The sequence below is a fragment of the Hypanus sabinus genome, chromosome 2 (assembly GCF_030144855.1).
Source record: "Hypanus sabinus isolate sHypSab1 chromosome 2, sHypSab1.hap1, whole genome shotgun sequence".
Classification (NCBI taxonomy): Eukaryota; Metazoa; Chordata; class Chondrichthyes; order Myliobatiformes; family Dasyatidae; genus Hypanus; species Hypanus sabinus.
In genome coordinates, this window is record NC_082707.1 from 10,841,055 (window position 1) to 10,865,063 (window position 24,009).

The 24,009-nt window shown below is 42.1% G+C and overlaps 1 protein-coding gene across 1 annotated transcript in view; it reads left to right on the forward strand.

Annotated features, from left to right (window-relative positions):
* eif2b5 (eukaryotic translation initiation factor 2B, subunit 5 epsilon) overlaps positions 1-24,009 on the forward strand; it is a 78,503-nt gene that overhangs the window by 37,343 nt on the left and 17,151 nt on the right. The window contains exons 11-14 of the mRNA XM_059992000.1: positions 4,827-4,934; positions 5,924-6,014; positions 10,847-10,970; positions 23,769-23,894. Of these exons, the coding sequence (XP_059847983.1) occupies positions 4,827-4,934; positions 5,924-6,014; positions 10,847-10,970; positions 23,769-23,894 (449 nt within the window). The remainder of the gene's footprint in view (positions 1-4,826; positions 4,935-5,923; positions 6,015-10,846; positions 10,971-23,768; positions 23,895-24,009) is intronic.

The window sequence follows — 24,009 nt, forward strand, 5'->3', positions numbered from 1 at the left end:
TGACGTGTCCTATGGTTGGGGAATCTAAAACCAGAGGGGACAGCCTCAGAATAGAGGGACATTCTTTTACAACAGAGATTTGGAGGGATTTCTTTAGCCAGAGAGTGGTGATCCTGTGAATTCTTTGCCACAGATGGCTGTGGAGGCCAAGTCATTGGGTATATTTGAAGCAGAGGATGGTAGGTTCTTGTTTAGTCAGGGTGTCAAAGATTGCGGGGAGACGGCGGGAAAATGGGGTTGAAAGAGAAATTAAGTCTGCCATAATGGAATGGCAGGACATTGTTGATGGGCTGAATGGCCTAATTATGCTCCTATGTTTTATGGTCTCATGTCCTCCGTTTGTAGGATGATACCCTTGATGGAGCTAGCTGATCAAGGTTGATCATGGACATTGCATCTTAGCTATCTATGTTGAATACACAAGCCAGGGCAGTATAATATTGAAAGCAAGCTGTTGGCTGGGTTCAGGCTCCCCTTCTCCTTCCCCTTCTCTTCGGATGAATCCAAAGGCCGATACAGTTTGGCACTACTGGCATCGCAAGAGTTGCCAGTTAGCATTGAAATCAATATAAGACCGCATTAGGGACTCCAGCTCTGGATTTTTCCTCAGGATTTATTCCCAAAGCCTTTGGGTAAAGCCACATGGCAGCAAAAGTTTGAGATCAGAGTTTTCCTTCTCTTAGATTAGCTGCATTGACGGCTGACAATCCCCATCTGCCCAAAGCAACTGGTTTTAAGATGCCAGTAACCTGCCTTTGCCCCTTCACTAGCAGTAGAAATGGTTCCATCAGGCTTAGTAGTAAGCCACACATGAAGGCCAGGAGCCGGACTTGGTTGTTAGAGGCTATTTGAGGTGCATACCAGTAGGAGCATTTAATAGGTAGTGGGAGCATGTCTTCATTGCCACCCCTGCCTTTAACAAGATCCTTTGCAGCCTCTTGCAATCCTGTGCCTTGGAACCTCAATGCACAGGAGCAATAAAGCTCTGTCTAATGCTGTCAGTTCATTGTGATGACTGGCATTAAGAGGATTATAGAATTATGAAAGGCTTGTAAGGCTTGTCCTGTATTCACTGAAGCAGAGACAATTAAACTATTTAAAATTATTTAAGGATTTGTGAAAGTAAATAATGAAAGATTATTTTCACTAGCAGTTAGATATCAGTAGCAAGGGAAGATATGAAATTAGGTTTAGAATGAAGGCTTAAGGATTTTATTTCAGGAAATTAATACGGTATAAGATTTGTGAATGTGCAGAGGGAGCTGGGAATAAAGGAAGAATAAAGCAGCAGAACTTGTTGAGGATTAGTGTAAATGGTTAGAACAGACTCAGTGTTGCTTCCAAACTGTATCACATCTTACTTAAACCCACCAAGCTCCGCTTTAAATATGCCCAATGACTTGGCCTTCACAGCCATCTGTGGTAATGAATTCCTACCTTCTGGCGAAGAAATTCCTCCTCAACTCTGTTCTAAATGGACAACCCTCAATTCTGAGGCTGTGCCCTCTGGTCCTTGACTCTCTCACTATAAGAAGCATTCACTGTATCTGGTGGTTGGCATCCGTCTGTCTTGAAGGACATTGGGTGATTATGATCATCACAAGCCTGAGAGGAAGGTATGAAATCCTGAGATGCCCAGTCATCAAGATCCCATTCTCGGCCTCACCATTGTAATCTAAAGGAAAGCTTATGAAGCAATACATTTGGCACCAGCTTGGCTGCCGGAGCTGCCAGAAGGATGTTCAATGATGTCCAGCCGGCTTAGGGGGCCCACTCCAGATTTGCTGTTTGGGTTTACTCCCGTAGCTTTCATCTCTCCCGAGACTACCCACAAGGCAGTGGGGCTATTTACCCATAGCTGGGGATCTGGTTCATGAGCACCAGAGCATGTCCACACAGCAGTGGGACTGCATGCTACATGTGCAGGGCCCAGACCTTCTCCCTGTCCTCTGTAGTTCAGTTTCAGTGTGTCGCCAGCGAGGAGGCACTACATGAGGCTTGCTGTTGGAGAGGCTCTCCTTTCCGCAAGGCTGCTATCCAGCAGTGGAAGCTGAAAGTGAGAGCGACAAGTACTAGACACGTCACCACAACCATTTTGACACATCCCTCTATCTAGGCCTTTCAGTATTCGATATGTTTCAGTGAGATCATTCTTCTAAACTCTAGTGAGTACAGCTCCAGAGCTGTAAAAACACTCCTGTGTTCACCTTTTCAGTCCCAGAACCTTTCTTGTAAACCTCCTCTGGACCCTCTCCAATGCCAACACATCTTTTTTTAGGGGCCCAAAACTGCAAGTACTCCAAAACTCAAACCTTGTTATAGTCCTTTGACCTGGGCCAGTCTTTTAAGTTGTCCCCAGGTGTCGCCCATCTTTGAAGATCCTTCCCCTCCCAGGGATGAGGTCTTTGGAGCTTTTGGGGTTTTTGTAGCTCTGTTCTTACAGGCTGCGATTACAACGCTTCTGTTTTTGCACCCATGCTTGAGACCTTCCATTATAGAGTTCCAAACTGCAAAACGAAGTGAAGATGAGGCACTTGCAGCATTTAAACAGTAGAAGAATGGTATTAAAGAACAAGAGACAGATTGAAACAGGTAATTTTGCCATGGGGCTAGTCTGATGACCTGAAATTTATTTTATGTTTGAGTATCTATGATGAAATGGTTAATAATTTTGACCTGCCCCTGTTACATTCATTAGACAGCCTTCAAGTCCTTCAGTTAAGTTGGCTGATGGTCTAAGGAGTGTTACTGGTTCAGAGACTGATACAAGATTCCAGAAGGTCACTTTGCCCAAGTATCCTAATATAGGAGCAGGGGAAACACCAAATTCAGGACAAGCTCTGAGGATTTTTCACCACAACTTTCTATACCAAGCAGCCCATAGTCCACAGCTCTTAGGGGGCCTCAGCAGTGTGTAAACTTACCCAGTTTATGCACCATTTCTCCTAGCAGTAATGGGGGTTTTAATGATCTGCTACTTGAGTTTATTGTCAAATGCACAAGAACATCAATGCTTAGGTGCAATGAAGAAAGCTTCTTTTGTACATAGCATCAAATAAGTATAATTCAGAAGAAAAACCAAAAGATTATATGTAACGCATAAAACTCTGGAGGAACACAGCAGGTCGGGCAGCATTTATGGAAAGGAACAAGAATCAATGTTTTGGGCTGAGACTCTTCATCAGGTGACCAGTCCTGATGAAGGATCTCAGCCTGAAACATCAACTCTTTATTGCTTTCCATAGATGCTGCCTGACCTGCTGAATTCCTCCAGTATCTTGTATGTGTTACTCTGGATTTCCAGCATCTGCAGAATCTCTTGTGTTTCTAAATTAAAAGCAATTTTTGCAAGAAAGAGTATAATTAGAGAAAACAACATTCCATTTTAGTGCAAAGTGATTATCATGTTGCTATATTGAGGTAGTAATTAAGGTTTTACTGTTTAGTTCAAGAACTGAATGGTTGAAGGGAAGTAGCCCCTAAACGTGGTGTGGGGCTTGGTGGCTTCTGTACCTCCTGCCTGATGGTAGCTGTGAAAAGATGGCATAGCCCAGATGTTGGGGATCTTTGAGGTGCTGATGATAGAGAGGGACGTTCCCGTGATGTATTGGGCAGAGTCCACTACTTTCTGCACCTTTTTTGATTCCTGTGCATTCAAGTTGCAGTACCAGACCAGGTTAATTTCACCAGTGCATCTTACAGTTTGTTAAGAGTGTTCAGTGGCAGGCTGAGACTCCTTAACTGAAAAAAGTATAGATGCTGAAATAATTATGATTACCTCTATGTGCCGGACCCAGGACAGGTTCTCCAAGGCATGGTGCCTTGGGCACAAGCTTCTGAAATAAAAGTGGGTGGATATATGCAAGGGACCAAGAGGAAATGACAAAGTTAATGTTCGGTTCAGTAACCATTTAGCAGAGTAGTCACTAACCTGTTGTTTCTAAATGTCCAATAGTACAGCACAGTACCGGCTCTGCAGCCCGTGATGTTGGGCCGACCTTTTAATCTACTTTAAGATCAATGTAACCTTTCCCTCCCACGTAGTCCACCATTTTCTTTTCAAACATGTGTCAATTTAAGAGTTGCTTAAATGCCCCTAATGTATCTCCTTCTACCATCACTCCTGGCAGGGCATTTCATGCATTCTGCATAAAGAACTTGTGTCTAACATTCCCCTCCCCCCACATTTCCTTCTCATCACCGTAAAGGTGCCACGGTAGTGTAGCAATTAGCATGATGCTGTTGCAGCTCAAGGCATTCTGGAGTTCAGAGTTCAATTCCAGCGCCATTCTGTTTGGAGCTTCTGTACATTCTCCCTATCCTCCAAAAGTCCAAGTAGTCTTTGTACATTGTCCCTGTGTTTGGTTAGGGTTAATCAGGTTTCTCGGGGGTTGTTGGGGCAGTGTGGCTTGAAGAACCAGAAAGCCCTACTCCATGGGTGTATCACAAAATTAAATAAATAGAATAGAATTATGCACCCCTCATGTTAGCCATTTCCACCCTTGGAAAAAGTCTCTGGCTCTCCACTCAATCTGTGCCACTTGTCATCTTGTATACCTTTAGCAGACACCTCTTATTCTTCTTTGCTGCAAGGAGAAAAGCTTGGTTCACTCAACCTGTCTTCGTAAGTCATACTGTGTAGTCAAGGTAACATCCTGGTACATCTCTACTCCTTTGTACTGGTGTTATTGACTTTAAACTCTCTCAAGTCCTAGTGGGGGAGTAATTATCTGACACCTCCTTGTTTCAAGTAGATTGCTGTGTGACCTGCTCCTCTCATCCCGGCTTACTGCCTCCTCACTGCGTCTTTTCAACCTCCTTTGCAGGTCTGAATCTGAAGCCTCAGTCAGGGAGCGAGAGTGAGAGTGAAATGAGTCTCTGCTCACAAGAGGAAGAGGACAGAAGTATTTCACCCCAGCTGGATGACGTGAAAGGTGAGGTCTCACAGCTAACCCTAGAATGGTGGCAGTACTGGATTTGGCTTTAGTTATCAAAAGATTAGTTTTATTTGTTACATGCACATCGAAGCACAGGAAGGCTCTACAATGTGTAATTAAAACTACCCAGTGCATTACCAGCAGCAGCCTATTCTTCATTAAGGACATATTTACAGAAAGGGTGCCGGAAAAGGGCCGGTAACTTCATGAAGGATCTCACCGACGCTACTTAAGAACTGTTCCTCCCATTCCCATCAGGGAGGAGGCTATGTAGCATCCACACCAGGACCACCAGAGCCAAAAACACTACTTTCCTCAAGTAGTAAGGCTGATCAACACCTCTACCCACTAACTCCACCACTACTTTATTATTTCCCATCAGTCACTGTACATACTGCCTAGCATCACTTTATGGACATACAGTCGATCTATATAAGCTATCTTATGTATTTATATTTATGTTTTTTAAAAATTATTATTGTGTTCTTTATCTTTTGTTCTTTTTGTGCCGCATTGGACCCTGAATAACTATTATTTTGTTCTCCGTGCACTTGTATACAGGCAATGATATTAAACTATCTTGAATCTTGAAACATACAGTGTAGTGTGTCATTTGCGTTAATGACCAATACAGTCTGAGGATGTGCTAGTTTTGCCATGTTTCTGCCACCAACGTAGTGTGCCCACAACCTAGCTCACTAACCTTACTAACCTATGTGTGTTTGGAATATGGGAGGAACCCACAGGGAAAATGTACATACTCCTTACAGGCAGCGTAGCAATCGAACCCAGATTGCTATCTCTGGGAAGCATTAAGCTGTTCTCTACATTACCCTGCTGCCCCGATTGCTATCGCTGGGAAGCGTTATGCTGGCCTCTACATTACTGTGCTGCCCCATATTAACAGCAGGGCAGTACAGCAGTCAAGTTCTCCTTTTATGCTGCCATTCATATGTGACATCTTCTATATTTTTGTCTTCCCACAGTATTTCAGAATGAAGTTCTTGGCACCTTGCAGCGAGGGCTGGAGGAAAATATTTCCTGTGATCACCTTGTGTTGGAGATTAATTCTCTCAAGTGAGTAACTGTCAATCAGTATTCAACTCCTGTCTGTTTAGTGAGTGAGTCTTTGCCTGATGGTATCCCAGAACATCTCTCATCACATTAACTGCTGTACAGTGTAAGTAGATAAGTGAGCTGAGAAATCATTTGGTATGCAGCCAGCTGCCTCTTAGTGAAGTGGATGGTGGTTAGGAGATTTTTGTGCTATTGAGTGACAGAATCTTGCTGCCAAGTTCAATGTGAATCTCACTTTGTGATTCGTACAGTGGTGTCTTTAATATTCTTTTGACGAAATAGCACTTAGAAATAGCGCCGTAGCTTATTTATATAGCTTAACTGCTGTACTTCATTAGGAGCTTGAGGAGATTTAGTATGTCACCAAACACTAACAAGCTTCTACAGATGTACTGTAGAAGCAACCAGTTAGATGTTCTAACTGGCTGCATCACTCCTGGTATGGAGGGGCCACTGCACAGGATCGGAGAAAGTTGTAAACTCAGCAGCTTCATCATGTGCACTAGCCTCCCCAGCAGCAAGAACACCTTCAAAGAACGATGCCTCAAATAAAGGTGTCATCTCCCATTAAGGAGCCCTAGGATGTGCCCTTTTACTAAGCGCTACCATCAAAGAGGAGACACACAACTCAACATCTTAGGAACAGTTTCTTCCTCCCACCATCAGATTTCTGAACGAACCATGAATCCGTGGATGCAACCGCAATGTTTTTTGCTCTATTTTTGCATTCTTTGTAATTTAAAGTTTTTTGATGTATTACATTGTACTGCTGCTGCAAAACAACAAATTTCACGGCATATGCCAAGGATACTGAACCTGATTCTGATTCTTAATGTCTCATCTTTGGCAGTTTAATGGGGGCACAACTGCGCAAGCGCATGTAAGTCGGACCGTGAGTCAGTGGGAGAATTTAAAGAGAGCAGTTTGTGGAAGTCGGTCATTTTCTTTGGCAGTTTAAGGGGGGCACGACTGCGCAAGCACGTGTAAGTCAGACCGTGAGGCAGCGGGAGTATTTAAAGAGAGCAGTTAGACGGAGCAGGTGACGTTGTAGCAGGCGACGGAGTAGAGGGAGACAGGGTAGGAAGGCTTTGTCTCGAGAGGCTTCACCAAGCAGAGGCTGAGGACGAGCTTCACTCCAAGTGAGGTAAGGCCGGGTAAGTTCCTTTCAAAGATAGTTATTAATGAATATGATATAGTTGGGATCACAGAGACATGGCTCCAGGGTGACCAAGGATGGGAGCTCAACATCCAGGGATATTTAATATTCAGGAGGGATAGACGGAAGAAAAGGAGGTGGGGTAGCGTTGCTGGTTAGAGAGGAGATTAACGCAATAGAAAGGAAGGACATTAGCCTGGAGGATGTGGAATCGATGTGGGTAGAGCTGCATAACACTAAGGGGCAGAAAATGCTAGTGGGAGTTGTGTACAGGCCACCTAACAGTGGTAGTGTGGTTGGGGATGGCATTAAACAGGAAATAGAAATGTGTGCAATAAAGGAACAGTAGTTATAATGGGTGATTTCAATCTACATATAGCTTGGGTGAACCAAATTGGTAAGGGTGCCGAGGAAGAGGATTTTTTGGAATGTATGCGGGATGGTTTTCTGAACCAACATGTTGAGGAGCCAACTAGAGAGCAAGCCAATCTAGATTGGGTACTGAGCAATGAGGAAGAGTTAGTTAGCAATCTCGTTGTGTGAGGCCCCTTGGTAAGAGTGACCATAATATGGTGGAATTCTTCATTAAGATGGAGGAACTATGCACCATTATTCCTAGATCACTCTGTTCTACTGCATTCTTCAATACCCTACCATTTACCATGTATGTCCTATTTGGAGTATTCCTACCAAAATGTAGCACCTCACACTTACCAGTATTAAACTCCATCTGCCATCTTTCAGCCCACTCTTCTAACGGGCCTAAATCTCTCTTGAAGCTTTGAAAGCCTACTTCATTATCCACAACGCCACCTATCTTAGTATCATCTGCATACTTACTAATCCAATTTACCACCCCATCACCCAGATCATTAATGTATATGACAAACAACATTGGATCACTACAGATCCCTGAGGCACACTACTAGTTACCGACCTCCAACCTGACAAGCAGTTATCCACCACTACTCTCTGGCATCTCCCATCCAGCCACTGTTAAATCCATTTTACTATTTCAATATTAATACCTAAAGATTGAACCTTCCTAACTAATCTTCCGTGTGGAACCTTGTCAAAGGCCTTACTGAAGTCCATGCAGACAACATCCACTGCTTTATCCTTGTCAACTTTCCTAGTAACCTCTTCAAAAAATTAAATAAGATTTGTCAGACATGACCTTCCATTCGCAAATCCATGCTGACTGGTCCTAATCAGACTCTGTCTATCCAGATAATTATATATACCATCTCTAAATACTTTCCATTAATCTACCCACCACTGATGTCAAACTGACAGGCCTATAATTGCTAGGTTTACTCTTAGGACCCTTTTTAGACAATGGAGCCACATGTGCAATACGTTACTCCTCTGGCACCATCCCCGTTTCTAATAACATTTGAAATATTTCTGTCAGAGCCCCTGCTATTTCTACACTAACTTGCCTCAAGGTCCTAGGGAACATCCTGTCAGGACCCGGAGATTTATCCAATTTTATATTCCTTAAAAGCGCCAGTACTTCCTCCTCTTTAATCGTCAAAGTTTCCATAACTTCTCTACTTGTTTCCCTTACCTTACACAATTCACTATCCTTCTTCTTAGTGAATACCGAAGAAAAGAAATTGTTCAAAATCTCCACCATCTCTTTTGGCTCCACATATAGCTGTCCGCTCTGATTCTCTAAGGGACCAATTTTACCCCTCACTATCCTTTTGCTATTAATATAACTGTAGAAACCCTTTGGATTTATTTTCACCTTACTTGCCAAAGCAACCTCATATCTTCTTTTAGCTTTACTAATTTCTTTCTTAAGATTCTTTTTACATTCTTTATATTCCTCGAGCACCTCATTTACTCCATGCTGCCTATATTTCTTGTAGATATCTCTCTTTTTCCGAGCCAAATTTCCAATATCCCTTGAAAACCATGGCTCTCTCAAACTTTTAACCTTTCCTTTCAACCTAACAGGAACATAAAGATTCTGTACCCTCAAAATTTCACCTATTTCTCTATTACATCCTTCACATAAAACAAATTGTCCCAATCCACTCCTTCTAAATCCTTTTGCATCTCCTCGAAGTTAGCCTTTCTCCAATCAAAAATCTCCACCCTGGGTCCAGTCATGTCCTTCTCCATAAATACAGTAATCAATTCTGTAAAGCAAGAAGTCAGCGCCGCAAACCAGGAAAACAGATCGGTTCACTACGGTCCTTCAGGATGGGAAAACTGACACACGGATCTAATCTGGTCTTTTTGTGACGCAAGTCCAGTGATGGTGACTGTCGACTGGCTGAATTGCTCTTGAATGGACCTAACTGAGAACTGAAGGGCGGAATGGCCTCCTCCATGTTGACACCTTTGCAGGTAGCTGTGATTTGAAATTAATGAGTTGATCATGTCAGGGGAGGCAGAGGTGATCAATCGGGTTTAATATCTCTGGCACATCATGAAATTGCAGCAGCAGTACACTGCGAAACATAATAAAATAAATGACAAGTTACAATAAGGAATATTGTGTAAATACATACACAGTACATATTCTGGTTAACTGTGATAGAACTTAATTGGGACAACTCTTGAAGAACAAAAACTAATTGAGAAAATAGCTGGGATTCCCTTCCTTTATTTGGGACACTGTGCCATTTAATTGAGACAAAAGACTGTTGCCAGTTTCTAACTTGTGTGGCAGTTAGACTCTACATCAGCCTTCTTGAGGCACCATGTCTTGAAGATGCCCTCGATGGTGCTGTGGTCATGATGGAGCTGGCTGAGTGTTGCATCCAGTCAGTATGCTCTCCACCGTACGTTTTCTGCCCTGAAGTTGCTGAGACTCTGAATAGCATCAGTTGCATGAATTTGTGTGAAATCGTTGTCACTGATAGCAAGAAATAAACTGCAAGACAATTCTGAACTGTTCTCACTTTATTTTTAAGCATTCAGAGATGCCAGAAACAGCCATTAGACATGATGGAGTGAACAGTTTTTAAATAATGTCAGTTGTGTGTGCTTGTGTTATGCTATCCATTTTGCCTGATGGATGCCAATTCAGAATTCTGTAAAGCAAAAAGTCATTGCTGTGATTTTAGGTAATTTTGTACTTATTTACTTTATGCATGAATGCAGTGAAACAGTCCATTATTTGCGCTGATTTTGTTCATTTGCAGTCAATCAAAAGAAACACGGCAATGATGAATTCTTCCATTGATAACTAATAGGAACTCTGTGTGTGTGTGTATGTACGTGTATATATGATAAAATTTATATTTATAGTAAATTAAGTAGTGTAAAATGAGAGCAAATTAGAAGAAAAATAGTGAGGTAGCATACAAAATTGTTTAATATCTTTCAGTACACAAGTGTAAAGAAAAACAAAATAATTGTTACTCTGGATCTTATGCAGCACGCAAAACTACTAAGAAGAATAATAATAATAAAACACAATAAATACACAATAAATATAAATGCAGAAGTTAGCTTATATACCTAGATTGACTTTATGTACATAAAGGTCTTACCAGAGATATCCACATCTTGTGTACAAACTAATGAAATGTTGGTGACCTGAGAAGTTAACCATTTTATCTCCACAGAAAATGCCAACATATTTTTTTAAAAATTTATCCTTTATGTTATTTTCTTTTCTCTGTATAAATGTAAGTTTCCTTCCCTCCATCTCCAGGTATGCCTACAACATCACCATGAAGGATGTGACACAGCTCACTACCAAGGTGGTCCTGGAAATGCCACTCCAACAGCACAGACCTGAACTCTCTGCCACACAGTATGGCAATGCTCTCATTTCAGTGAGTATTCAGACCAAGTAGATGGCCCACCAGATGGTGAAACTAAGTACTACCAGATCTACAGAACATCTTGTGTTTGTGATGAACTACCAGATGACTGAGGTCTGGTGATGAGGGGAGAGCGATGAGTACACAGTACTTGGAAGTTGGTGGAGGGCTGGTATTGTTAGATGGGATTTGGTAAATAGTTCAATGTCTTGTTAACGAGCATTTACATAAAGCCCTCCCCACCATTGCGTACATCTACAAGAAACAGTGTCGTAGAAAAGCAGCATCAATCATCAAGGACCGCCATCATATGGGCCATGTTCTTGTCTCACTGCTGCCATCAGGAAGGAGTTACAGGAGCCTCAGATCCCACACCTCCAGGTTCAGGAACAGTTATTACCCCTCATCCATCAGGTTCCTGAACCAGATAACTTCACTCACCCCAACACTGACCTATTCCCACAACCTATGGACTCACTTTCAAGGACTCTTCATCTCATGTTCTCTGTGTTTATTCCTTATTTATTTATTATTATTTTGTGTTTTTGTTCCTTATTTGTACAGTGTGTTGTCTTTTGCACATTGGTTGTTTGTGCTTGTGTGTGGATTTTCATTAATTTTCAGGACCATAGTGTTACATGACACAGTACAAAAACTGGACTGAACTACGTAAAAAAAAAACCCACAAAAAAACTACACTAGACTACAGACCTACCCAGGACTGCATAAAGTGCACAAAACAGTGCAGGCATTACAATAAATAATAAACAGGACGATAGGGCAGTAAGGTGTCAGTCGAGGCTCTTGGTATTGAGGAGTCTGACAGCTTGGGGGGAAGAAACTATTACATAGACGGGTCATGAGAGCCCGAATGCTTCGGACGACAGGAGGGAGAAGAGCTTGTACGAGGGGTGCATGGGGTCCTTCAAAATGCTGTTTGCTTTGCGGATGCAGCGTGTTGTGTAAAGGTCCGTAATGGCCCGATGATCTTCTCAGCTGACCTCACTATCCGCTGCAGGGTCTTGTGATCTGAGACGTTGCAATTTCCGAACCAGGCAGTGATGCAGCTGCTCAGGATGCTCTCAATACAACCCCTGTAGAACGTGATGAGGAAGGGGGGGGGGGGGAGATGGACACTGAGCCATATGTTTGTGGCCTTCCGCTGCTGTAGCCCATCCAGTTAAAGTTCAATATGTCATATGTTTAGAGGTACTCTTCTGCACACCGCTGTTGTAACCGATGATTATTTGAGTTACTGTCACTTGAAGTAGTCTGGCCATTCTCCTCTGCCCTCTCCCATTAACAAGGCTCTTTCATCCACAGAACTGCGCTCACTGGATGTTTTCTACTTTTGTTTGTTTCCTACCGTTCTCTCTAAACTCCAGAAACTGTTGTGTTGAAAATCCAGGAGATCAGTTTGTGAGATGCTCAAAACACACTGACTGGCACCAACAGTCATTCCATGGTCAAAGTCACTTAGATTACATTTCTTGCCGATACTGATGATTGGTCTGAACAACAAATGGACCACTTGATTATGTCTGTGTGCTTTAAGTTGCTTCCACATGATTGGCTGATTTGATATTTGCAATAATGCACAGGTGTACCTAATAAAATGGCCACTGGGTGTATGCAGAAGTGAGCGAGGATGTAATGTATGCTATTACTTAATAATAAAAAGATTCAGCAGATACTCAAAACCTTAAATGCATACCCACAGTGCTTGAACTGTTGCCACCTCATCTGCCACAGTGAAGCCACACTCAGGATGGACGAGCAATACCTCATTCTGTTGGGGTACTCTCCATAGTTTTCTCTAACTTGCAGTCATTTCACATTCTGGTTCTGCACTCTCCCTTTCTATTCTATCACTTTCGTTCTTAAGTTGTTCACCTACCACCTTCCCAGTTTGAGACCCTGCATCAGGACTAGAAAGAATGGGGACTGAAGCCAGAATAATGAAGTGGGGGGTACGGGGAGTGAAGGAGTTCAAGCTGGCAGGTGATGGGTGAGGAGGAAGGTCTGTGGGTGGGAGAGGTTGCTTTGTATAGCTGGGAAGTATAGGTGGAAAAGATAATAGGTTGAAGACAGAGGAATCTGATAGGAGACGATGGTGGATCATGGAAGAAGGGAACCATAGTTTGTGTGGGTTGCTCAATATTCTCAGCATCTGAAGATTCTTGTGTTTACCTACTTTGCCACTTTCAGAGAGATATGTACTTGAATACCCAGATTAGAGTTGTTAAAGAAACTGTCATTAATTGTATAGTTGACTCTATATAGATCAGTGGAGTTAAAATGCCAAAAAAGGTGTTTGATTGAGGACTGAGGAAGGCAATTGGAGATGAGGAGGAGCGGGAGAGGAATTGGAATAGAGAATAAAGGAAAAAGGGCAAGGGGGTGGAATTACTAGAAGTTAAAGAAATTGATATTGATTCTTTGTACTTGTAAGCTCTAGGGAAATAAAAAGCTGAGGTTACATCCTTATAATGTAAGCCTTCCTTGTGTAATATTGGTCAAGGTAAAACTATACACTATGTGCATTGCAAAGATTCCTGAAGTGCCGTATTCCTCAATGTTGGACTTGGAATTGGTTTATTATTGTCACATGTACTGAGTGAGATACAGTGAAAAGCTTGTCTTGCACACTGTTCATGCAGATCAGATCATTACACAGTGCATTGAGGCAGAACAATAACAGTACAGACGTGACATGTGGTCTGACCTTAGGAAGAAATTATTCTATCAAGATTTCTATTCCAGCCCCTATTTGCTTTGGTGATTCTTTTTTTAAAATGCATCCACTATTTCTTTCGTGTGCATTTAAGCAGCTCTTTAGTTAAAAAGCACTTAGTGAAGGCAGTGTTCCAAATTGCCTTTCTCAAGCCCTTAAGCAATTATCTCATACTGTGACTTCTTCCATCTGCACGGCCTTTTAGATGCTGAGAATCTGAAATATAAATAGGATCTTGTGAAAAACACAAGTATCAGGCTGGGTATTCAAAGTGAGATTTTCAGTGATCACACCAGGTGTAGAAATTTGATTTGGAACATCGACCAGTCCAATACAGTACTGGCCCTTTGGCCCAAAATGTCGTATCAACCTTTTAACCCACTGCAGGTGGTGTAGCATGGTGTCCATACTCAGTTGGAGGGCTGGCCCCTCCTGTCAGTGCTGCCCTCCAATGTTCGATCATTGGAATGACAAGCTGGATTGCACGTGTATGTTTGTTGAATTGAATAGACTTTGTTTTATATGTCCTTCACCTACATGAGGAGTAAAAATCTTTGTTACGTCTCTGTCTGAATATGCAATTTATAATAATTTATATTAATAGTATGTACAGTAAGATATACGCACTTGGAAAGCGGGACATGGGCTATATATGTGTGTATATTTTTTTTGTGTGACTGTATGTTTGCTTGCGATCTTGAATGTGCTGTTTGTGCCTTGTGCTGAGTATGTTTTGCACCTTGGCCCCAGAGGAACACAGTTTAGTTCAGCTGTATTCATGTATGGTTGAATAACAACTAAACTTGAACTACTCCAAGATCAATCTAACCCTTCCCACCTATGTAGCCCTCCATTTTCCTATTATCTGTGTACCTACCTAAGAGTCTCTGAAATATCCATAGTGTATCTGCCTCTATCACTAGTCCCTGACTGGGAACAGCCAGAATAAGCTGCTAATACATTAAATACATGTGCAAAGTTGTCATGCTGTCCCTTATGTAGAAGAACAGCAGATGAAAAGATAAACACAAGATTCTGCAAATGCTGGAAATTTTGAGCATCACATACAAAGTGTTGGAGGAACCCAACAAGTGAGGTGACATCTATGGAGCAGAATGAACAGTCAGTGTTTTGGGCCAAGACCATTCTGCCCCCTTCCTTTCCAGTCCTGATGAAGGGTTTAGTAGTTTAACATGAAACATGGCACAATGAGGGTAGCCTTCAGCTAATACTATATTTTTGTTGGGTGATGGGATGTGACCACCAGGAAATACCATTCTGTATTTGTACTGGGTGTGGTTTTGAACCTGTTTTCTGTACATCTATTGAGGTAGAGGCTTGTATCAATGGAGTGTTGGTATTGGTTTATTGTTTTCATGTGTACCAATATAAGGTGGAAGAAAGAAAATTTCAGTATATTTAAGGTGGAGAACTGTCAAATCTTTTTGAACACAAACAAAATGCTGGAGCAACTTGGCAGGTCAGGAGAGAAAAAAGGGTCGACGTTTTGAGCTGGGACACTTCATCAGGACTGGAAAGGACAGGAGAGCAACCAGAACAAGAAGGTGGAGAAATCATGGTTAATGAGGGGTTTGAGGGTTATGGGATGAAGGCAGGAGAATGGGGTTGGAAAAAATACTGACCCTGATGAAGGGTCTGCACCCAAAACATCAACTGTTTATTTCTATCCATAGATGTTGCTTGACGCGCTGAGTCCCTCCAGCGCGTTGTCTGTATTGATACTGATATTGACCCAAATGAATGGCAGAGATGCTTAATAGGCCAAATGGCCTAATTCCTATATCAAAGTTCAAAGTAAAGTTATTATCAAAGTACTCATATGTCACCATGTACAACTCTGAGGTTTGTTTCTTGTAGGCATACTCAGTAAATTCAAGAAACACAATAGAAGCATTGACAAGACTGCATCCAACAGGATGGACAAATAACCAAAGATGACAAACTGTCTAAATACAAAAGAGAAAAAACAATAATAAATATTTAGAACATGAGCTGAAGGGTCCATAGATTTTTGGAACATTTTAATGATGGAATGTGAAGCTATCTCTTCTGGTTCAAGAGCTGATGGTTGAAGGCTCCTAAACTTGGTGTTCTGGCAATTCTGGAGGCCTGCTGCAAATTAACTTGTGTTGGTGGATAGCAATCGTAAATTGATTTATTATTGAACATACCAGGAACAATGAAAACTTTGTTTTACAAGCCATCCGTACAGATAGTTTTTTCACAACCGTGCATTGAATCAGAATCAGGTTTATTATCACCGGCACGTGATGTGAAATTCGTTAACTTAGCAGCAGAAGAAAAAGACAATATAAAATAATAATAATAAATAAGTAAATCAATTACAGTAAATGTATATTGAATAGATAAAAATTGTGCAAGTAACAAATACTATATATTAAAAAAGTGAGGTAGTGTCCAAGGATACTTGGATGGGAGGGGTATGGAACCATGGTCTGGATGCAGGTTGATGGGACTAGGCAGATGAATGGTTCACCATAGACTAGATGAGCCTGCTTTTATAACTGGAATGGTGTTGGGGAGTTACAGGAATTAGCTCCAGCATTGTGAAGAGATAGCACTATAAGGCCACAAGACATAAAAGCAAAGCTATACCATTTGGCCTACCAAGTCTGTTCAGCCACTTAATCACAACCGATATATTTTCAATCCCATTCTCCTGCCTTCTCCCTTTCAACTTCAATCAAGAACCTTTCAACTTCCACATTAAATGTACTAATTGACTGTACCTAGCCATCTATGGCAATGAATTCCACAGATTCATTGCCCTGTTGTTGAAGAAATTCCTCCTTGTCTTCATTCCAAGGAGATGTCCCTCTATTCTGAGTCTGTTTGACTCTCCAACTATTGGAAACATCCCATCTCCATATCCACTCTATCTAGGCCTTTCAGTGTTCAGTAGGTTTCAATTAGATTTCCCTTCACCCCCCCCCCCCCCCCACCACCGTTCTTCTAAACTCTTGCGAGTACAGGCTCAAAGCTATCAAATGCTCCTTGTATATTAACTAGTCCTGACGAAGGGTCTCGGCCCAAAACGTCGACAGTGCTTCTCCTTATAGATGCTGCCTGGCCTGCTGTGCTCCACCAGCATTTTGTGTGTGTTGTTTGTTCCAATATTAACTCTTTCATTCCTGGGATCATTCTCATAATAACCCCATGGGGCCCAAAACTGTTCATAATACTCCAAATGAGAAAATCTGCAGATGCTGGAAATCTGAGTGATACTCCAAATGTGGTTTGACCAACGCCTTATATGCCTCAGCATATACTTCTGCATAGGGATGATCAGTCTGCAAGGGAGTCTATAAGGGTGGCATTCCCAGGAATCTGCCCTCCTTGACCTTCCCAGGTAGTATTGTAGTTTTTTTCATACAAAGACTCGGAGAGGCTTGCAGCACTTTTTTTTTTGCAGAAAATTCTGACCTTTTAATCTTAAAACACAGATTCAGCAAAGCTATCAGAAGAGGGAACCTGGGTGTGGAGCTTCTGCTGAACTTTAACCTGCTAGAGATTCCTCTGCAGTTTTGCAGCCCATTGAACTGTTTTTATTGGGCTGTGATTGTGAAATAGTTGGAACAAATGATTTGAGCATTCCTGGCATAATTATTCCAAAGGAGCAATATTTGAACAAAGAAGCTCTATTTTGCAAAGAAGACACATACATGAAGTGATAAATGAGTTGCTAATGGTGCACTAAGTGTGCACCTCCTGTTTTCTCCATTTTAGGCTTGTCAAAGCCGGAAAGGGGGTTGTATGTCATTGAATGAAAATGGTATCAGTTCATACAGCATGTCTGAGCTCTCTATATTGGTACAGAGCTCTGCAAGCACATCGAGATGTCCGTGGATGAATGCTGCTAACTGGCACATTCCGAGCTGCAGGAACACGCTGAGTCTCGATACAGCCACTGCAAGGGCTCAGTGGGGAAAGAGCACATTTGTAGGGTTCTTCTGTGAGAGTGAGGGGCCAGGTTGGGGGAGGAAACCCCTCAATTATTGTATAGCACCCCAGAGTGGCAGCAGTGCTATTGATGTGTATGAATGCACTGGAACAATACAGGCTATCAATGTAAAGAATGAAAAGCCATTGAACGGTTTATTCCTGTAAATAACTTTTTATAATGAAGGTTTATTTTGTTAAAAAGAATCAGTGTTAGCAAATTTTCCAACCGATAGCGTTCTCCTTTCACCTCTGGTGCTTCCTGTCTGCTCTTTATCTACAGGATGCATTGTACTGTAGTAATTTGCCAAAATGCTGCTGCTCCGCCTCAGCCCAGCACTACCAGCCAGAGGAGCATGAGTGGCGGTGTATGGGAATATCATCACTCCTGAGGTCCTGGCTAATCAGATACCATCCTGACCTGAACATAGTTTTTTCCTTTTTCGTTCTCCCTTGAATGCAGTTAAAACACTGGGAATAGCCAGGATTTTTTTTTCTCTTCAAACTACTTATTTAATTTATATATACAGAATGTCTCCATCAAAGGAGGTGTAAGGTGCTCCTTCCCTCCTCTACCCCGCAGGTCACCCTTGGGCAAGATGTGGCACCTGCTTAACCCCGCCACTGATCAGGATCACGTGAAGCCATGGGAGCGGATGGTGGATGGTCATATGAGCAGTCGGTGCACATCACAAGTCTTGGTTATGTGACCACTGACGCCATGCAGACAATCTGTGAAGATAATACCGGGATAATAGCTGGGGTCACCCATCCTGTAAAGACACTGCCCATAAGGCAATGTCAAACCATTTTGTAGAAAATTTGCCAAGAACAATCAATCACCTGAAATTCTAGGCAGTTTCTAGAGTAAGTTACATGGTCGGCACAACATTTTGGGCCAAAGGGCCTGTAATGTGCTGTAGATTTTCTGTTGTATGTACTATGATCCACATCATACAACATGGCACATAATGAATGGATGTTGTTAAAATCTTGAGAATAACCAGCATTTTAACAGGATTTTTTTCCCTCTTCGCACTACTTATTTATCCGGCTGGTGGTGTAGTGGCATCAGCGCCAGACTTTGGAACGAAGGCTTCCGAGTTCAAATCCAGCCGGCTCCCTTGCATGCTTTCCATCCGTGCTGGGTTGAGCGTCGAGCTAGCAACTCGGCTTCATAAAAACAAGAAAGCCTGCTAAAAAAAAAATGCCGTAACGACAGCGTCCCGATGACTGCACTCGGTGTTAAGGGCTTTCTTCTTCTTCTTCTACTTATTTAATTTATTTCTATGTATGGAGAGAGAGATACACTTATTGTAATTTATAGCTTTTATTATGAAGTATTGCCCTGTACTGCTGCTGCTTAACAGCAAATTTCATGACGTATGCCAGTGATATTAAACCTGATTCCGATTCTGAACCTCACATGTACAACAATGCTTTAAGAAGGATCGGTAAAACAGTAAACTACCAGCTTTGTCCATGACCATTCCTTTTGAATGTTTGAAAAGCTCTTCACAGACGAAAATTTTACATGGTGCTGGTGCTTGAGATTCATCCATCTTTCTCCTTCGATCTGCCCCCCCCACCGTCTCTCAGACCTGGAGGATCTCAGCAAGTCAGGAAACATCTGTGAAGAGGAATAAACAAGTGACAGATGACATTTTCACGGTTGCGTAGCAGTTAGCATGACTCTATTACAGCTCAGAGAGTCAGAGTTCGGAGTTCAATCCTGGAGTCCTCCATAAGGATTGTCTGTATGTCTCTCCCATGGAATGTGTGGGTTTTCTATGGGTGCTCCAGTTTTCTCTCTCAGTCCAAAGATGGGTAAATTCTCTCCAGATTAGGTTAGGGTTGAAGCAGGATTTTCAGGGGTTGCTGGGTGGCATGGCTTGAAGGGTCGGAAGGGTCTGTATCTCTAAATAAATTAACTGATGCTGCCTGACCTGCTGAGTTCCTCCAGCAGTTTGTGTGTGTGATCATATTTAATGCTTAGGTATTCTCATTGTACACACTTTTATTGAGGGTGAGAGCGTTGATACTAGCTGGAGAAAAAAAACATCTACTATTCCAGCTGCCAGGAGTTTGTACGTTCTCCGCGTGACCATGTGGGTTTCCTTCCACAACCTAAAGATGTACCAGTTGGTAGGTTAATTGGTCATTGTGAATTGTCCCGTGATTAGGCAAGTCTTAAATCGGGTTGCAGGCAGCGTTGCTTGAAGGATCAGAAGGACCTTTTCCACACTGTATCTCAATAAAATAAAAATTGTAAAAGAAAATTTTGTTGTTGGACATTAGTGAAACTAACTGAATGCCAAGATTTAAGTAAGTTGTCCAGGTTCACTCTGCCATTGTAGCATTGTGGATAAGTTGGAGTGTATCTGTTGATTAGGTGGTAATGTCCTTCCAAGGTTCTTTCTAAGGTGTTAACGATTGCTAACTGATATTAAAATGTTTTGTTTCCTTGGGGTGGGGGGGGTCTTGCTGCTCCATTAGGCTATTATAACACTATTAGGCTACGTCCACACTAGACCAGATAAATCCGTAACCGAAGCCTTTTCTCTACATTTTGACCCTCCGTCCACACTGAAACAGCGTTTCCCCCCCCCCCCCAAATGGAGCTTTTCTAAAACACTCTCTAGAGTGTTTAAATATGAAAACGCCGATTGGCTGGTGTAGTGTGTATGGGGGGGGGGGGGGGGCATGACATGCCAGAACAGATGGTAGTGGCAGCACGGCATTTCATAGTTTTCTTGAATCTTGAATGTAACCTCCAACACCACAACAACAATGGCAGACAGCTTCAGGAGACTGTCCCTGAGCAGGATGTTACTGCAGTTTTGCAGTACGACAGAGAATTCCAAACCCCCAAACAACCTAACAATTTCAGGACAGAGGGCAACGAGGCTGAACTCAGAAGAGTTAGAATTGTACTCTGCAAATACTTTGACCCATAACTTACTGAATAAGTATACTCACTTTGCCCTGTTTTCTGTCCTTGCTTGTGTGAAGGTGGTTTACCAATTTATGCAAGTACTTCTCTGATAATAGATGTGTAACAGCCTAATGTAACATTATATAGAAATACAAGATAACACTGATGCAGACATTTTATACATTTAACAAGGTGCTTTATTAATGTATTGCTTGTGCAGACAATAGGTAGATGCAGTTGTCACTACTTCCGAAATGTAATTTTTAAGTAGTAGCTTATGTTTGGCATAGACGTGAAAGTGTTAAGGCCAAAAAAGGAAAATTGTAAGTTTCACTTTTTTTGAGGTAAAAATAAAATCACTTTTGCCCAGTAACTTGTTTTATTGCACGTGTTAAATACAGCAAAAGTAAAGGCAAACAAATGATGTAACAGCAAATTTGTTTTGCCCAGTAACAAGCCTGATTGCATTTAGTTGTAGTTGTCGTCCCTTTCATCGGTGAAGAGACTATGGCTGTAGGAAATGTTTCCAATGCTGTCCGTGAACTCCATGTTGGTTGCCTCCATACGCTCCAGTATTTGTTTTTTTTTAGTTTTGAGTCCTCCTGCGTGAGAGCCAACAGCTGTCTGTCGTTTGGCAATTTCCTTTTTCTAGATTTTCTAGTCCGTAACTGGACAAACGTGCTCCAAGTCTTTCACGGCGAGATTCGACACCAGACACATTGCTTGTTTTCTGTAGATGTGTCCTGCGCATGCCCAGTAGGAGGAGATTCGCCCAAATACCTGTTTTAATGTGGACGGAGATATTTTCAAAAATGCTTGGTGTGGATGCCTATCGTTTTTATGCGAAACAGGCGTTTTCAAAATTATCCGGTCTAGTATGGACGTAGCCTTAGTCCTAAAGGCTGAGGGCAGATTATGAAAGAGTTTCAGCAACCATCTAAATGACAAATCATAGAATACTAGAGCAGAAAAGAGAGCCCTTCAGCCCATCTAATCTGCTGAATCATTATTCTGCCTAGTCCCATTGAACTGTACCTGTACCATAGATCCTCAGTGGTCAGTATTGGGACTGCTACTTTTCACATTGTTTATCACTGATTCGGATAATGGAATTGATGGCTTTGTGGCAAAGCTTGTGGCTGATACAAAGATAGGTGGAGGGGTGGATAGTGCTGAGCAAGAACGTGATTACACCAGGTCTTAGACAAATTGGAGGAATAGGCAAAAAAAATTGCAGATGGAATACAGTGTTGGGAAATGTATGATAATGCATTTTGGTAAAAGGAGCAATAGTGCAGATCATTGTTTAAATTAGGAGAAGGCTCAAACATCAGAGGTGCAGAGGGAGTTAGGGGTCCTCGTGCAAGACTCCCAGAGGGTTAATTTACAGTTTCAGTCTGTGGTAAAGAGGCAAATGCAATGTTGGCATTTATTTCAAGGGGAATAGAATATAAAAGCAAGGAAATAATGCTGATGCTTTATAAGACACTGGTCAAGCTGCACTTGGAGTATTGTCATTGGTTTTGGACTCCATATCTCAGAAAGGATGTGTTGTCATTGGAGAGAGTCCAGAGGAGATTCACAAGGATGATTCCATAAGACTGTAAGACATAGGAGAAGAATTAGTCCATTTGGCTCATTGAGTCTGCTCCACTATCAATCATGTCTGAATCTTTTTTCCTCTCCTTAGCCCCACTCCCCAGCCTTCTCCCTATAACCTTTGATGCCACGTCCAATCAAAAACCTATCAAGCTATGCCAAAGACCCAATGACCTGGCCTCCACACTGCCTGAGATAACAAATTCCACAAATTCACCACCTTCTGGCTAAATAAATTTCTCTGTTTCTCTGTTTTAAATGGACACCCCTCTGTCCTGAGGCTTTGTCCTCTTTTGTCCTAGACTCCACCATGGGAAGCATCCTTTCCACATCTATTCTGTCTGGGCCTTTCAACATTTGAAAGGTTTCAATGAGATTTCCCCCCCACCATACTTCTAAAGTGCAGCAAATACTGACCCAGAGCTAGCAAACGTTCCTCATATGATAACCCGTTCATTCTCTGAAATAAAACTGTGAACCTCCTCTGGACCCTCTCTGATGCCAGCATATCTCTTCTTAGTTGAGGAGCCCAAAACTGCTCACAATACTTAAGGTGAGGCCTCACCAGTGCCTTATAAAGCCACAGCATCACATCCCTGCTCTTGTATTCTATACCCCTTGAAATGAATGCTAACATTGAAGTTGCCTTCTTCACCACGGACTCTACTTGCAAATTAACCTCTGATTTTTGGATTTTCTCCCCATTTAGAAAATATTTACTTCCACTCCCAAAATGCATGACCATGCATTTTCTAGGAATGAAGGTGGTTAACATATGAGGTGCATTTGGCAGCTTTGGAATATACTCACTGGAATTTAGAAGAATGCCGGGTGGGTGTGGGATATGATTGAAACATACCAAATGTTGAAAGGACTAGATTGGGGAAACGTGGAAAGGATGTTTCCAGTGGTGGATGTATCCAGAAATTTGAGGGCCGACTTTTTCAAACAGATGTAAGGAGGATTTTTTTTAGCCACAGGGTATTGAATCGTTGGATTGCCCTGCCAACGATGAGACTGAGGTGGAGGCCAAGTCTTTGGGTATATTTAAGGTGGAATTTGATAGTTTCCTGGTTGGTCAGGCACCAAAGGATATGGCAAGAAGGCAGATGTATGGGGTTGAGTGGGACCCAGGATCAGCCATGATGGAATGATGGAGCAAACTTGATGGGCTGAATGGCCTAATTCTGGTTCTCTGTATTATGGTCTAAAATAAGCCAATGTTGTCCAAACACAAGGGATTCTGCAGATGAACAAAACACACAAAAAAATGGAGGAACTCAGCAGGTCAGATAGCATTCACGGAAGGAAATAAACAGTTAACATTTCAGGCCAAGAACCTTCATCTGGACTGGTGAAGGGTTTCAGCTGGAAGCATTAATTGTTTATACCCCTTCACAGATGCTGCTTGACCTGCTGAATTTCTCCAGTATTTTTTGTATGTTGCTCAGTTTACTGGGTACCACTGGTTTCTATAGTGATCACAGTTAAAATTCAAGCTAAACTGCATGAACAAAGCAAGCAGGACTGGTGATGTTTTGATTCATTTCTCTCATTTCAGCTTTTGAAGAAGTGGTCACAGGTGTTTAAGAACTACATCAAGCGGGCCATTGATCATCAGAATTGCTTGGCTGCTATCGAGGAGTTTTTCATCGAACATGAGGCACTGTGGTCTGTCATCGTCAAGGTATGGTCTACTTAAGATTTGTTGGTTATCTGCTAACTGATCCAATGTTCTGTAGGCTGGTTGAGCAATCTGCACGGTGCCTCTCTGTTGCTGTCTAGTACAGTATGCACTGCTG